General features: G+C 36.7%; 1 protein-coding gene across 4 annotated transcripts in view; it reads right to left on the bottom strand.

Annotated features, from left to right (window-relative positions):
• The window catches only part of FANCL (FA complementation group L), an 85,455-nt gene that overhangs the window by 49,756 nt on the left and 20,783 nt on the right, over nt 1-14,916 (bottom strand). For 2 of the 4 annotated variants that reach the window (XM_043917950.1, XM_043917953.1), the window contains 4 exons: nt 14,512-14,570; nt 12,424-12,484; nt 6,626-6,682; nt 1,638-1,738 (listed from right to left, as the gene is read on the bottom strand). In XM_043917950.1, the coding sequence (XP_043773885.1) occupies nt 1,638-1,738; nt 6,626-6,682; nt 12,424-12,484; nt 14,512-14,570 (278 nt within the window). The remainder of the gene's footprint in view (nt 1-1,637; nt 1,739-6,625; nt 6,683-12,423; nt 12,485-14,511; nt 14,571-14,916) is intronic. The other 2 variants (XM_043917951.1, XM_043917952.1) reach the window with 2 other exon arrangements.

Raw genomic sequence — 14,916 nt, 5'->3', positions numbered from 1 at the left:
GTAACATTCACTGAAAAAAAATCTGCGTATAACAACCCATGATGTTCAAGGGTCAACTGTATTGTATATTTCAAAGCTGTTAAAAGTAAATCTTCCAAGTTCTCATCATAAGAAAAAAAAATATGTATGTATGCTTACAGATGTTATCTAGACTTCTTGTGGCAATCATTTCATAATACATACACATACTGAATTATCATGTTGTACGTGTGTATGAGTTCAGTCACTCTGTTGTGTCTGCCTTTTACAACCCCATGGACTGTAGCCCACCAGTTTCCTCTGTCCATTCAATTTTCCAGGCAAGAATACAGGAGGACGTTGCCACTTCCTACTACAAGGGATCTTCCTGACCCAGAGATTGAACTCGTATCTCCCTGCACTGGTAGGCAGATTCTTTACTACTGAACCACCTGAGAAGTGCATTATGTTGTATACCTGAAACTAGTATATGGTCAAGTATACCTCAATAAAAAAATATTAAAAGCAATTCTTTAGTCAGGAGGAAAATTATTCCAGACAGGATAAAAATGCAGTAAGGAAGGAATAAAGAACACTGGGAGGAATAATTATGTGTGTATGTATAAAAACATTGACCTTAAAAACAATAATAATATTTGTCAAATTGAAATATAGAATTAAAATGCATTATAACAGTAACAACAGGGGGAGAAACTGCCATAGAGTTTTAGATCCTCACAATATAAGAAAACTGATAAAGATAACAATACACATTTTGCTCTGTGTCTATTGTAATCTCTAAGGTAACCTCTAGAAGAATAAAAAAAAGTATGTACCTAACAAGTTAATAGAAAAATATAATAAAAACTGTGATTAATTCAAATAAAGGCAGATGAAGAGAAAAACACAAAATATATGAGACGAACAGAAAACATGTAGCAAGATAGTTGATATAAAACTAAGTAAATCAGGTGATGTCAGTCAATGGCAGTCAGAAGTTCCTAAAATTCTCCTCCCATACAATAGCAACAAGAAATTGACCCAAAAATGTCAGCAAAAAAGTAAATATACAAGGTGAGTGAGTGAAAGTCGCTCAGCTGTGTCCGACTCTATGACCCCATGGACTGTAGCCCATCAGGATCCTCTGTCCATGGAATTCTCCAGGTCAGAATACTGGAAGGGGTAGCCTTTCCCTTCTTCAGGGGATCTTTCCAACCCAGGGATCAAACTCAGCTCTCCAGCATTGCAGGCAGATTCTTTACTGAGCCACAGGGGAAGCCCATATGTGGTGAGGGATATGCTAATTAATGCAACTGTTGTAATCCTTTCACAATATACAGGTATATCAAATCACCACACAGTACACTTTAAATATGTTAAAATCTTATTTGTCAATTATATCTCACTACAACTAAAAGAAAACAAAGTAACACTGATAACTTCTTAGCTTACTGTGTACATAAAAAGGTTATTTTTTCCAAATTATATTTAGTATTTTACCTTGTAAGTCAATTTTTTATGCTGACACACCTTTAATTCATAGTCACAAAAAGGATCAGATACTCTAACTACAATGAAACGCTTTGACTAAAAACATAAACTGCTAAAACTGCAAATATATCAAATTGAAATGTGTTAAGAAACAGGCATTTCTAAAACATATTTTAAAATAGACATACTTATCCCAACCAAGAGTTCTTATCTCTCCAATAAGGCTTGAGTAGAACTTGGGAGGAGGAGATAGTACATGTGGTTCTTTTTTATTCTTTAAAGCAACTTCCTGTTTAAAAGAAAAAACTTGAATCAGCTGTGGAATGCTACACAATGAATTATTAGTACCTGATTACAAAACACAACTCTTGCACCTCACTAACAGGTCCATTATTTTGACAGAAAATCCACCTTATTTCCCTCCTCATAAAAAAAAAAAAAAAAAAGACTAAAAAAGGGGTAAAGGACTGCACCAAAGGTCATGTAAAAATGTCAATTATTATACCATACAAACTTAAGTCTAATATTCTCCTAGACTATCATGTCTATCACAGATGAATAAGGATCACCAAAAAACAAAGCAAAATCCTCATCCTCAAGGCTTTACTATTTTTCTACCCCTATGGATATGATGTTTGATAGAAAGAAACATGTACCTTTAAAGAAAAGCCATTGAACTCTATGTACATGGCCTAGACTGATATATTTGTACAGCATTATGAATCACAATCTTACAAACAAAAATCCTTCTTTATCACAATAAATAGTTAACCTGTTAATTTCCTTTATTGACTTCCACGCTGTATTACTCCCAGACCAGTGAAGCATTTTGCCATCTATCTGGTTAGATCACAGCTTCTTTCCCCACTAACCTACCTATGACATCTTTAAGATGATTTATGTTCCCCTGAACAAAACTAAAATTTACATTTTTTACAAGCAATACAAGCATCACTAGAGTTGCTGAGGCTGAAAATTACCAATTACTTCAAAGGTGTTAACCTGGACAATATCTTATTTGGAAAGTAAAAAATAAATGTACATATGAATTACACAGAGGTTTATATGGTTTGGATTATCAAAAGGTATTATAAAAAGTGGGCTTCCCAGATGGCTCAGTGATAAAGAATCCACCTGCCAATGCAAGAGACACAGGAGACCCAGAGTTCAATCCCTGGGTCTGGAAGATCCCCTGGAGAAGGAAATGACAACCCACTCCACTATTCTTGCCTGGGAAATCCCATGTACAGACGAGCCTGGCTGGCTACAGTCCATGGGGTTACAAACAGTCAGACATGACTAAGCACATTATAAAAGTTAAAGAAATAAAAATTTTAAAAAACAGATATAATAACAAAACCACATAAGAACAAGTATAAAATTATAAAGATTTCTGGTAACCCTAATAAAAAGTATACATTTTTATTCACTTAAATATATCTATTAACATGGACAGAAGGCTATTAAATTAACATGAGAAAAGACTAGATTTTTACAAAATAGCATTTCAAAAATCAGTAATGCTAACTGAAACTACTTAAATACAGTTCTAAATCTGCTTTAGGATAAAAACAAACAAACCAAACCCTGAAAGCTGGTTAGTAAGGCCTAGAATGTCAATCTGAATTAGAAAGGAAGCTCCTAGAAGACAAAAAGTATACTGCCTTTTCATAAACTACTTAGTGCTGTATATAAATAGCCTGATGGGCCACAAAAATTATTAGTATTAAGATTCTCCTGTTACAAATACTACTAACAGGAGTCAGTATAGTTCCTGTACTTACAAACATGTAAGAGTTACACAGTACTTGTTCGGAAATTTTTTTCAATTCAAAAATATTAATTACTGTTATTCATATATACTGAAGATAAAAACAAACTTGGATAATAATGTACTCGGATAAAAAGAGTACTTTAATCCTAGATTTATGACACTTTTTAACTCTGCCTTCGACCTTGGGTCAGACAAGTTATTCCTATTCTAGAACCGTAACACAGAAAATGGCAAAGACAGAGAAGCAAAGTGTTCTTTGTGGAGAATGATGGAAAGGTACTTAGAAGAAAGAACACAGGCTTTACAAACCAGAAGTTTAGATCCTAACTTTGAACAATTCCAAGTGTTGAGGCCTTGGAAAAGAACATTAAAAAGAATGTATATACATGCATAACTGAGTCACTCTGCTGTACATCAGAAACTGTAAATCAACAGGACTTCAATAAAAAAGAAATACTAGAAATGAAAACTCAGATTTAAGAGAAAAGAGATACAAGCATAAAAGTCAAAGAAGTAAAATCCCTATGCCAGATTTGAACTGAAAATATTGAAATGAACACAGGTAACAGCAAAGGTTTGAATAGTCAAAGCTGTGGTTTCTCCAGTAATCATGTACGGATGTGAAAGGTGGACCATAAAGTAGGGAGTGCCGAGTGCTGAAGAATTGATGCTTTCAAATTGTGGTGCTGGAGAAGATTTTTGGGAGTCCCTTAAACAGTAAGGCACCCTTATGGCAGAAAGTGAAGAGGAACTAAAAAGCCTCTTGATGAAAGTGAAAGAAGAGAGTGAAGAAGTTGGCTTAAAGCTCAACATTCAGAAAACTAAGATCATGGCATCTGGTCCCATCGCCTCATGGGAAATAGATGGGGAGACAGTGGAAATAGTGTCAGATTTTATTTTGGGGGGCTCCAAGATCACTGCAGATGGTGACTGCAGCCATGAAATTAAAAGACGCTTACTCCTTGGAAGGAAAGTTATGACCAACCTAGATAGCATATTAAAAAGCAGAGACATTACTTTGCCAACAAAGGTCCGTCTAGTCAAGGTTATGGTTTTTCCAGTGGTCACGTATGGATGTGAGAGTTGGACTGTGAAGAAAGCTGAGCACCAAAAAATTGATGCTTTTGAACTGTGGTGTTGGAGAACACTCTTGAGAGTCCCTTGGACTGCAAGGAGATCCAACCAGTCCATCCTGAAGGAGCTAAGTCCTGGGTGTTCATTGGAAGGACTGATGCTGAAGCTGAAACTCCAATACTTTGGTCACCTCATGCGAAGAGATGACTCATTGGAAAAGACCCTGATGCTGGGAGGGACTGGGGGCTGGAGAAGGGGACAACAGAGGATGAGATGGCTGGATGGCATCACTGACTCAATGGGCATGAGTCTGAGTAGACTCCAGGGGTTTGTGATGGACAGGAGGCTGGCGTGCTGCGATTCACGGGGTCGCAAAGAGTCGGACACGACTGAGAGACTGAACTGAACTGAACTGACTGAAACAGTAAGGAGATCAAACCAGTCAATCCTAAAGGAAATCAACCCTGAATATTCACTGAAAGGACTGATGTTGAAGCTCTGATATTTTGGCCATGTGATGCGAAGAGCAGACTCATTGGAAAAGACCCTGATGCCGGGAAAGATTGAGGGCAGGGGGAGAAGAGGGTGACTGAGGGTAAGATGGTTGGATGGCATCACCAACTCAATGGACCTGAGTTTGAGCAAACTCTGGCAGATAGTGAAGGACAAGGAAGCCTGGGGTGCTGCAGTCTATGGGGTCACAAAGAGTCAGACATGACTTAGCAACTGAACAACAAATAGCAATGAACATGCCAGTTTCAAGACTGTGGTATCCAAATACCATTTTCTACAAAGAAACCATATCTGTTTGGTAAAACAGGATGAGTGAATGAAACTGGGGCAACTGGTGCCACAAAGTGAAGCTTAGATTGTGTTAAAAGAACTCAGGAGCCAACATGAAAGGACTTAAATTGACCAAATCTGGTATAATTTAACCATTAAAAAGAATAATCATCACAATGGGCTAAAGTTAATCAAATATTTTAAAATACAGGGGTTCATAATACTAAAAAAATCATTAGCTCCCTTTGAATTCCTAGGCACCAGCTCATTATTCTTAAAATTTATTTTAAAAAAAAGGAAAAAAATCAGCACTTGTCCTCATTCCAGTATGGGCGAGATATCAAATTTACCAAATAAATGATGAGGGGAACTTCTTTTTTGTAAAATTTTCAGCTAATAAATGTAACACAATGGATTTTTAAAAATCACCATTTGTGACCCCTAACAAAACAGTGAATGTAGTTAATGACCATCATTGGAAGCTAAAATCAGTAGGTGATAGGCTAATCAGAAACTTTATATTGGACGGATCTAAACCTATTGATTAATCTTAACTCTGTTAAATGAGGAACTACCAGACACCATGTACCTCCTATGCAGAGTATGAAGTATAGAGCATAAAGTATTCTTATCAGGACAACTGAACGCAACTCCATTCAGACCTCTAGATTTAACTGCCAGATTACAAAAAAAAAAAGGTAGAATATGCTAAAAGATAGCATGAATATCTAATGAACCAAATTCAGAATGTAGGAAACCTTTTAAAATGCTCCAGTCTCCTTCTCCTAAAGGAGTAGATAGGGAAAGAAATATCTTAGGCAAAATTTTGAAGTTCGCTCATGGGTCCATGGGTATTTACTATAATCTTCCTTCTTTTGCTAATCAAGTATCTTATGTATCCATGCATGCTAAGTCATTGCAGTCATGTCCAACTCTTTGCAATCCCATGGACTGGAGTCGGCCAGGTTCCTCTGTCCATGGGAATTCTCCAGGCAAGAATACTGGAGTGGGTTGCCATGCTTTCCTCCAGGGGATTTTCCCACCCCAGGGATCTAACTCATGTCTCTTAGGTCTCCTGCATTGGCAGATGGCTTCTTTCCCACTAGCACCACCTGGGAAGCCAATTTATGCACAGTTAACTGAATAATCAATTGCATATAACTGTATATATGTAATGAAGCTTAACATGTTTTTCAGAAATCTATAATTGTATATGAAATTATTTATACATTGTACTATATCTTTAATAGTGATTTTTTAATCTCTGTTGATGTTACATTCTCTAACAGACCAGAAGTACACTTTATTTCTTCACCACCTGTCCAAGTCTAGTGTCAAGTGTACCCATTAAACTGGTTCTTACACACAGTTCTATTCCTCTTGCAGTTCCAGAAAAGTACCATCCACATTTGTGCATGAGTAAAATAAAACATTAAATGACTGAGAGTTGAGAAGTTTTAAATTCTAATGTTAGTTTTTAAAAGAATTACAAAAACACACCAGATTTACAGAGTATAATGACAGTGTTAGAAAACAAATTCTTACCAAAATCATCTTCAACTCCATCATAAAACTCACCAGATCAGAAGATTGCTGCATTCTCTAGACCAAAACATATTTTTAATTAATTTCATATGTACAATGAATATTCCATGCACTAGAAATGGAAATTTTTTTAAAGTCCATATAAATATTTTTAAAAAAATTAGCTATCTTAAATGTATAAGAATTGAACTATTGGTCATCAACACTATTATTTCTACCAATTTCATTCTGAAAGAGTAATTAAAGCCCTCAAATCTAATTTGGTGAGATATGGTGAATTATGTAAGCATGGCACTTAAAGTCTCATACATTACTCTATTTCTTCAGCACTGACTACTGTCAAGTTTAGCAAATCTAGCAAACCACAGCACTATTTAAAAAAATAGTATGAATAGAATGTCAAGAGGAGTATAATATATAAAAATCAGGCAAATCTATACAATTAAATCTAGTTAGAACAATGAGTTAACTAATCAATTATACTGTCTATTTTAATTTTTTCTTTGACCTTAAAGACTGCCTATAATTGTTAATTTTGTCCTTTCACACGAACCTGTATTAATTCAAAAGGAGTCAATCTTTCAATAAGGTAAAACAGTTAAAATAATACGACAAATAGGAAATAACTTCTGAAGTACAATGTTAAAGTGTCAGGGCTCCATTTCCTAGAAATCTTTGATTATTGAAAGAAAATTATTATAAAATAAAAGTGAAAAAATTCTCATTGAAAATTGCTTTACTAGATAAATCTCTACATCATTTCTCTGCTTGAAATCAAAATAACGTTATTTTTGCTACTTTTTCTAATGCACTGCACTACCACCACACAGTTCTGAAACTGATCTGTAAATTTCAGTTTTCAGAGGAGAAAAATAGTAATCTAAAGTATTCAACATTACACGAGGCATATGATTCATACCTTAATGTAGATTGGTAGGACACGTGTTTGCAGAACAAATCTTTGACTTTCCTTTCTTCTATATATTTCCCCTGTAGTTGACTAGTGATGAGTAATAAATTATACCAAAAGTGTGCAAACTATAGCCCAGAAGCTAAATCCAGCCCAATAGCGGTTTTTATTGAGCTGTAATGAAAAGCAGCCACACCTATTCATTTACCTCTTGTCAAAGCTGCTCTGTGCTACAAGGGCAGAGCTATGTAGTCATGACTGAGATCTTAGGGTCCACAAAACCCGTAAAATTCACTATATGGCCCTTCATAGAAAAGACTGCTGACCACACCTCCCGCCCTGACTCATATTTAATGAAGTTAAAAATGATACCAGGAAAGAACGGAAACGTTCACCTGGACTTTGGAATAAAACAAAGACTAAAACTGTAATACGGGGTTCTACAGTATTGGAGGGCAGGGGGGGAGATACATAATTCGGACTTTTTCGAGGAACTCTCTAGGTGAATTGGTGGAGAAAAACTTGTGAATCTTAAGTCTTCATTAAGAGTTTTTCTTCAAGCTATTTAGCTATCTCATTAGATTCATTTCTTAAACTTCAGCATATAATATAGTCTCAGTGAAAGGGGAGGGGACGGTGGAGAGAATGCAGAGAGAAATCATTTAAACATCCCCTTAAAAATATGCTGTAATTATATTGCCAGCAGTGACAGTCTACTTTCTACAGATCAAACAATTTCCTCTATTTCTCTGTAGTTCAGTACTGCTTTAAGTGAGACTAACTGTCATTGTCATTTACCATAGATAATAACCTGCTTTAAGACAGAGAAAACAGAAGATCAGGAAAAACACACAAATTAATAAACCATTAAAAGAAAGGCAGCTCTACTTACATCTACTTTTCTACAAGAGGTATTTCATTATTTTCAGTTGCTTCAGTAACTGATTTGCTTGTTTCTCTAATCTTTAAAAGAATCTTCAAGTAGAGGAACCCTAACACTAAGAATAACTGAATTAGGGTGGGGATGTGGATAAAGTGGGTGAAGGGTGTCAAAAGTATAAACTTATAAATTTTTTTAAAAAATAAAAAGTAACTAAATAAATCCTGCTTATATTTCACCTATGCTGCCTTTACATCCACTCTCATTACATAAGCATGCCTGATCCTATGTGATTTCCACCCCACCTTTTCTGTTGCTAATCTTGAACTACAATCACATTTTTGCCACAGATATCCTACAACTCCTAAATGGGTTCTGGGATACTTTTCGTACCACCGCTATTCAGGAGACAGTAAACGCATTTGAAGGCCCTGAAGTTCCAAGCATGGAAATAAAATTTCAACACAAATGCTACCTGGAAATATGCTGAGGATTTTAGGCTGAAAATATCTTACATAAAATATGGATCCTTAAAATGCTTGATAGAGAAAAAACCTACAGAATTCAACAACTACTAAACCAGTGTGTTTTAACACTTTGCAAAATAGGTTTTAAAAAGAGCATATTTAGTAACTTCCTAACCTCACTTGGCAAAATGGTTGTCTGACAAGGCCTTAAAAATAGCTGAGAAAAGAAGAGAAGCAAAAGGCAAAGGAGAAAAGGAAAGATATACCCACTTGAATGCCGAGTTCCAAAGAATAGCAAGGAGAGATCAGAAAGCCTTCCTCAGTGACCAATGAGAAGAAATAGAGGAAAACAATAGAATGGGGAAGACTTGAGATCTCTTCAATAAAATCAGAGATATCAAGGGAACATTTCATGCAAAGATGAGCACAATAAAGGACAGAAATGGTATGGACCTAACAGAAGCAGAAGATATTAAGAAGAGGTGGCAAGAATACACAGAAGAAATGTACAAAAAAGATCTTCAGACCCAGATAATCACGATGGTGTGATTAGTCACCTAGAGCCAAACATCCTGGAATATGCAGTCAAGCAGGCCTTAAGAAGCATCACTACGAACAAAGCCAGTGGAGGTAATGGAATTCCAGTTGAGCTATTTTAAATCCTAAAAGATGATGCTGTGAAAGTGCTGCACTAAATACACCAGCAAATGTGAAAAACCCAGCAGTGGCCACAGGACTTGAAAAGCTCAGTTTTCATTCCAATCCCAAAGAAAGTCAATGCCAAAGAATGTTCAAACTACCTCACAACTGCCCTCTTCTCACACTCTAGCAAAGTAATGCTCAAAATTCACCAGGCCAAGCTTTAGCAGTACATGAACCGTGAACTTCCAGATGTTCAAGCTGGATTTAGAAAAGGCAGAGGAATCAGAGATCAAATTGCCAACATGCACTGGATCATAGAAAAAGAAAAAAGAGTTCCAGAAAAACATCTACTTCCGCTTTATTGACTATGCCAAAGCTTTTGACTGTGTGGATCACAACATACTGTGGAAAATTCTGAAAGAGATGGGAATACCAGACCACCTGACCTGCCTCTTGAGAAACCTGTATGCAGGTCAACAAGCAACAGTTAGAACTGGACATGGAACAACAGACTGGTTCCAAATCAGGAAAGGAGTATGTCAAGGCTGTATACTGTCACCCTGCTTATTTAACTTATTCACAAAGTACATCATGAGAGATGCTGGACTGGATGAAGCACAAACTGGAATCAAGATTTCTGGGAGAAATATCAACAACCTCAAATATGCAGAAGACACCACCCTTATTGCAGAAAGTAAAGAAGAACTAAAGACCCTCATGATGAAAGTGATCCACACAGTCAAAGGCTTTGGCATAGTCAATAAAGCAAAAGTAGATGTTTTTCAGGAACTCTCTTACTTTTTCGATGACCCAGCAGATGTTGGCAATTTGATCTCTGGTTCCTCTGCCTTTTCTAAATACAGCTTGAACATCTGGAAGTTCACAGTTCATGTACTGCTAAAGCCTGGCTTGGAGAATTTTGAGCATTACTTTGCTAGCATCTGAGATGAGGGCAATTGTGAGGTCGTTTGAACATTCTGTGGCATTGACTTTCTTTGGGATTGGAATAAAAACTGACCTTTTCCAATCCTGTGGGTGCTGCCGAGTTTTCCAAATTTGCTGGTGTACTGAGTGCAGCCCTTTCACAGAATCATCTTTTAGGATTTGAAATAGCTCACCTAGAATTCCATCACCTCCACTAGCTTTGTTTGTAGTGATGCTTCCTAAGACCCACTTGACTTCACATTCTAGGATGTGTGGCTCTAGGTGAATGATCCCATCATTGTGGTTATCTGGGTCATGAAGATCTTTTCTGTAGAGTTCTGTGTATTCTTGCCACCTCTTCTTAATATCTTCTGCTTCAGTTAGGTCCATACCATTTCTGTCCTTTATTGTGCTCATCTTTGCATGAATGTTCCCTTGGTATCTCTAATTTTATTGAAGAGATTTCAAGTCTTTCCCATTCTATTGTTTTCCTCTATTTCTTTGCACTGATCACAGAGGAAGGCTTTCTGATCTCTCCTTGCTATTCTTTGGAACTCTGCATTCAAATGGATATATCTTTCCTTTTCTCCTTTGCCTTTCGCTTCTCTTCTTTTCTTAGCTATTTGTAAGGCCTCCTCAAATAACCACTTTGCCTTTTTACTATTCTTTTTCTTGAGGATGGTCTTGAAATCTGCCTCCTGTACAATGTCACGAACCTTCACCATAGTTTTTCAGGCACTCTGTCTTTCAGATCTAATCCCTTGAATCTCTCTCTCACTTCCACAGTATAACTGTTGGGGATTTGATTTAGGTCATACCTGAATGGTCTGGTGGTTTTCCCTACTTTCTTCAATTTAAGTCTGAATTTGGCAATAAGGAATTCACGATCTGAGTCACAGTTTCCAGTCTTATTTTTGCTGACTGTATAGGGCTTCTCCATCTTTGGCTGCAAAGTATATAATCAGTCTGCTTTTGGTATTGACCATCTGGTGATGTCCATGTGTAGAGTCTTCTCTTGTGTTTTTGGAAGAGGGTGTTTGCTATGACCAGTGTGTTCTCTTAGCAAAACTCTATTAACCTTTGACTGCTTCATTCTCTACTCCAAAACCAAATTTGCCTGTTACTCCAGGTGTTTCTTGACTTCCTAGTTTTGCATTCCAGTCCCTTATAATGAAAAGGACATCTTGGTATTAGTTCTAGACAGTCTTGTAGGTCTTCATAGAGCCACTCAAATTCAGCTTCTTCAGCATTACTGGTAAGGGCATAGACTTGGATTACTGTGATATTGAATGGTTTGCCTTGGAAACGAAGAGATCATTCTGTCGTTTTTGAGATTGCATCCAGATAGTGCATTTCAGATTCTTTTGTTGACTATGATGGCTACTACATTTCTTCTAAGGGATTCTTGCCCGCAGTAGTAGATATAATGATCTGAGTTAAATTCACCCATTCCAGTCCATTTTAGCTCGCAGATTCCTAAAATGTCGACATTCACTCTTGCCATCTCCTATTTGACCACTTCCAATTTGCCTGATTCGTGGACCTAATATTCCAGGTTCCTATCAATATTGCTCTTTACAGCATAAGACTTTACTTCCACCACCAGTCACATCCACAACTGAGTGGTGTTTTTGCTTTGGCTCCATCCCTTCATTCTTTCTGGAGTTATTTCTCCACTGATCTCCAGTAGCATATTGGGCACCTCTTGACCTGGGGAGTTCATCTTTCAGTGTCATATCTTTTTGCCTTTTCATACTGTTCATGGGGTTCTCAAGGCAAGAATACTGAAGTAGTTTGCCATTCCCTTCTCCAGTGGACCACATTTTGTCAGAACTCTCCACCATGACCCATCCATCATGGGTGGCCCTACACAGCATGGCTCATAGTTTCACTGAGATAGACAAGGCTGTGGACCATGTGATCAGATTAACTAACTACTCTCACTTAAAACAAATCTTTTAAAAAAAGGACTTACCTGTTGTACTACGTGATGATATCCATTAAGTACTGTTCTCAGCTGCCAACTACACAGTAATCTAAAATTTTAACAGAACAAAATGGTTTGTTCATTGCTTAGAATTAAAAGGAAAAAACTATTTGTATGCTAACTCCAGTATGTACATACATAGAAAAAAATGACATAATTATAATTCTGACAAGTTAATAAAATTTTTACCTCCAGTACTGTTGAAAATCATGTCTTCAAACTGTTGGTACTAATTTTATTTCAAAATATAAATGACTGCAATCAGCAAATGACATGCAAACAGTACATTTTTTTAAAATTTTAACATATCCAAAGCAATGTTTTCTTGAATTGGATTCTATTCTAAGGTAGGTTAAATAAAGCCAACAGTTTTGATCATAATATACAGAACTTGTATTTGAGAAACCAAATGCATTATAACAATCTGTGTTTGTGCTGGCTTAGTTGTGTCTGACTCTTTGAGACTTCGTGGACTGTAGCCCGCTAGGCTCCTGTGTCCTTATAACAATCTAATCTTCCTTAAATTCCAGATGAAGGACATACATACTTTCAACTGTATAAGTAGTGATAAATTAATTTTCATCTATCTACTGGCTCACCCTCAGCTGCACTCTTAACACTGTTAGGTACTCTTCTAGAAATGTTTTTACTTACCTCAAAGTAGAAAGTCTGAGTTTTCCCAACCATGGTCTTTTCAAACCATCATGACTCTCCTTTTCTGGTCTGCTAACCTGCATCCTCTCTGCTATCTCCTATCACAGGGGCAGAGTAGCGCGTTCGACTGCCCATGAGAAACCCCATCTCCAAATGTACTTTCCACCCCCTGCCACCAACTCAGTCACATCAATTCACTAATTACTCCTTTACTGTGGTATCCTTACTTTCCACTAGTGTTTTTTCCACTGTAACTTGTTTAAGCAAATCTTATTTTTAAGAAAACATGTAATTATAACTCTTCCTTGACTGCACACCCTTCTCTAGCCATTCCTGTTCTTCAAAGTAGTTCATACTGTTTACATTTCCTTTCTACCCACTCCAAAAACCCCAATACAAGCCGACTTCAACCACTACATGAAACTTGCAATCTAACCTGACCCCTTTGCAACACTAAGCAATGTTAACCACTCTGACTTTTAAGCTGCTCTTTCTTTGGTTTCAGAAACAACTGTCCAGGTTTTCCTGTTAAATCTGGTCAATGCTTTGTCTTCTTCCAAGGTCTTCTTTATTTACCACACCTTTAAATGTTGTTATGCCCTCAAGATTATGTCACTGGCTTTCTCTTCTCACTCTATCCATGCAGGAAAACCTATCCACATTCATGGCCCCAAATCCCATGCCTACTGTGACTTCTACACACATCTCCACTCCAAACTTTATGCTTAAGTTCCCCACCAAAACACTAATACCTACTAAAATGTCCTCTTCATACTTCACATCTGATATGCCTTCAAACAATTCCCCTTGGACTTCTTCCATCTGTGACCTCTTATTTGAGTTACGAATTTGCAAAGAATCCTCCACTCCTCTCCCCCTCTTATCTCCCACTTCTGATCAGTCACAAAATCTTGTCAGTTCTACTGGTAACTGTCTCTGGATTCTTCTCCCCTTCCTACCCTCAGAAAAATTTTGGAGCAGAAATTAGATTTTAGGTGCTACCTAAATTTCTATTTTCATCTCTTGACATTCCTTGAAGGGCTGTCAATACCTATAGCCCATGTTGACACCTAATTTCTATCAGGACAGAACTGATATTGTGGGGTTTCCCATGCCTGAACATACATATAATTAACATCAGTCAAAAGTTGGAAACAAAGTTGTCTAATTATTTTCTATTCTCCAAATATTTTCTCTTGTTGTTTACTGCTTTAAATAAAAAGTAAATTAGACTGTGTTGCTGTTGAAGAGCACTTCAATACCACAGAAAATCATTTTAAAAGCACACTGATTTGCAAAAATCAGAAACGCTTCTGTTTAACTAATTAATAAGCAGAACTCTAACAAACAGAACCAGCTTATACAGACGCGACTGCCCACCCCACCAAGATGCCTGCAGAGTATGTAACACCACCACATTACCTTGCATTCCTCAGCTGCAAATCTTTGGGCAGCAATAGTCTAAGGTGGAAATCTCTTCCCTGTGGAAAATGTTAAAAAGGTTCACTCAAATTAAGAGAAGTCAATCAGAATCACATTAAAAAGGCAACATTTTCCTGTATTTTCTAAAAGGTATCAACTTTATTCAAATACTTGTTAAAATATAAGCAACTAAATAGTGCATTTGAGGGAAAATAACTCAAAAATGTACCAGAAACTTCTGTGAATACTGACTGCATAATCAAAACACTGAGACAGGATTTTGTTTTTAAAGAAAAAGTCTTTCACATAAATAAGAAATACTAACAAATTGTTATGCAGATATAAAGGAGAAATTTAAGTGTTATTTTTTAGGAAATAAATTCAAGAAAAAAGAAATTCCTTCAA

This window comes from Cervus elaphus, chromosome 11, assembly GCF_910594005.1.
Source record: "Cervus elaphus chromosome 11, mCerEla1.1, whole genome shotgun sequence".
In the NCBI taxonomy this organism is placed as follows: domain Eukaryota; kingdom Metazoa; phylum Chordata; class Mammalia; order Artiodactyla; family Cervidae; genus Cervus; species Cervus elaphus.
Note: the sequence above shows the minus strand (reverse complement) of the source record. Positions and strands in the feature narration are given on the sequence as shown.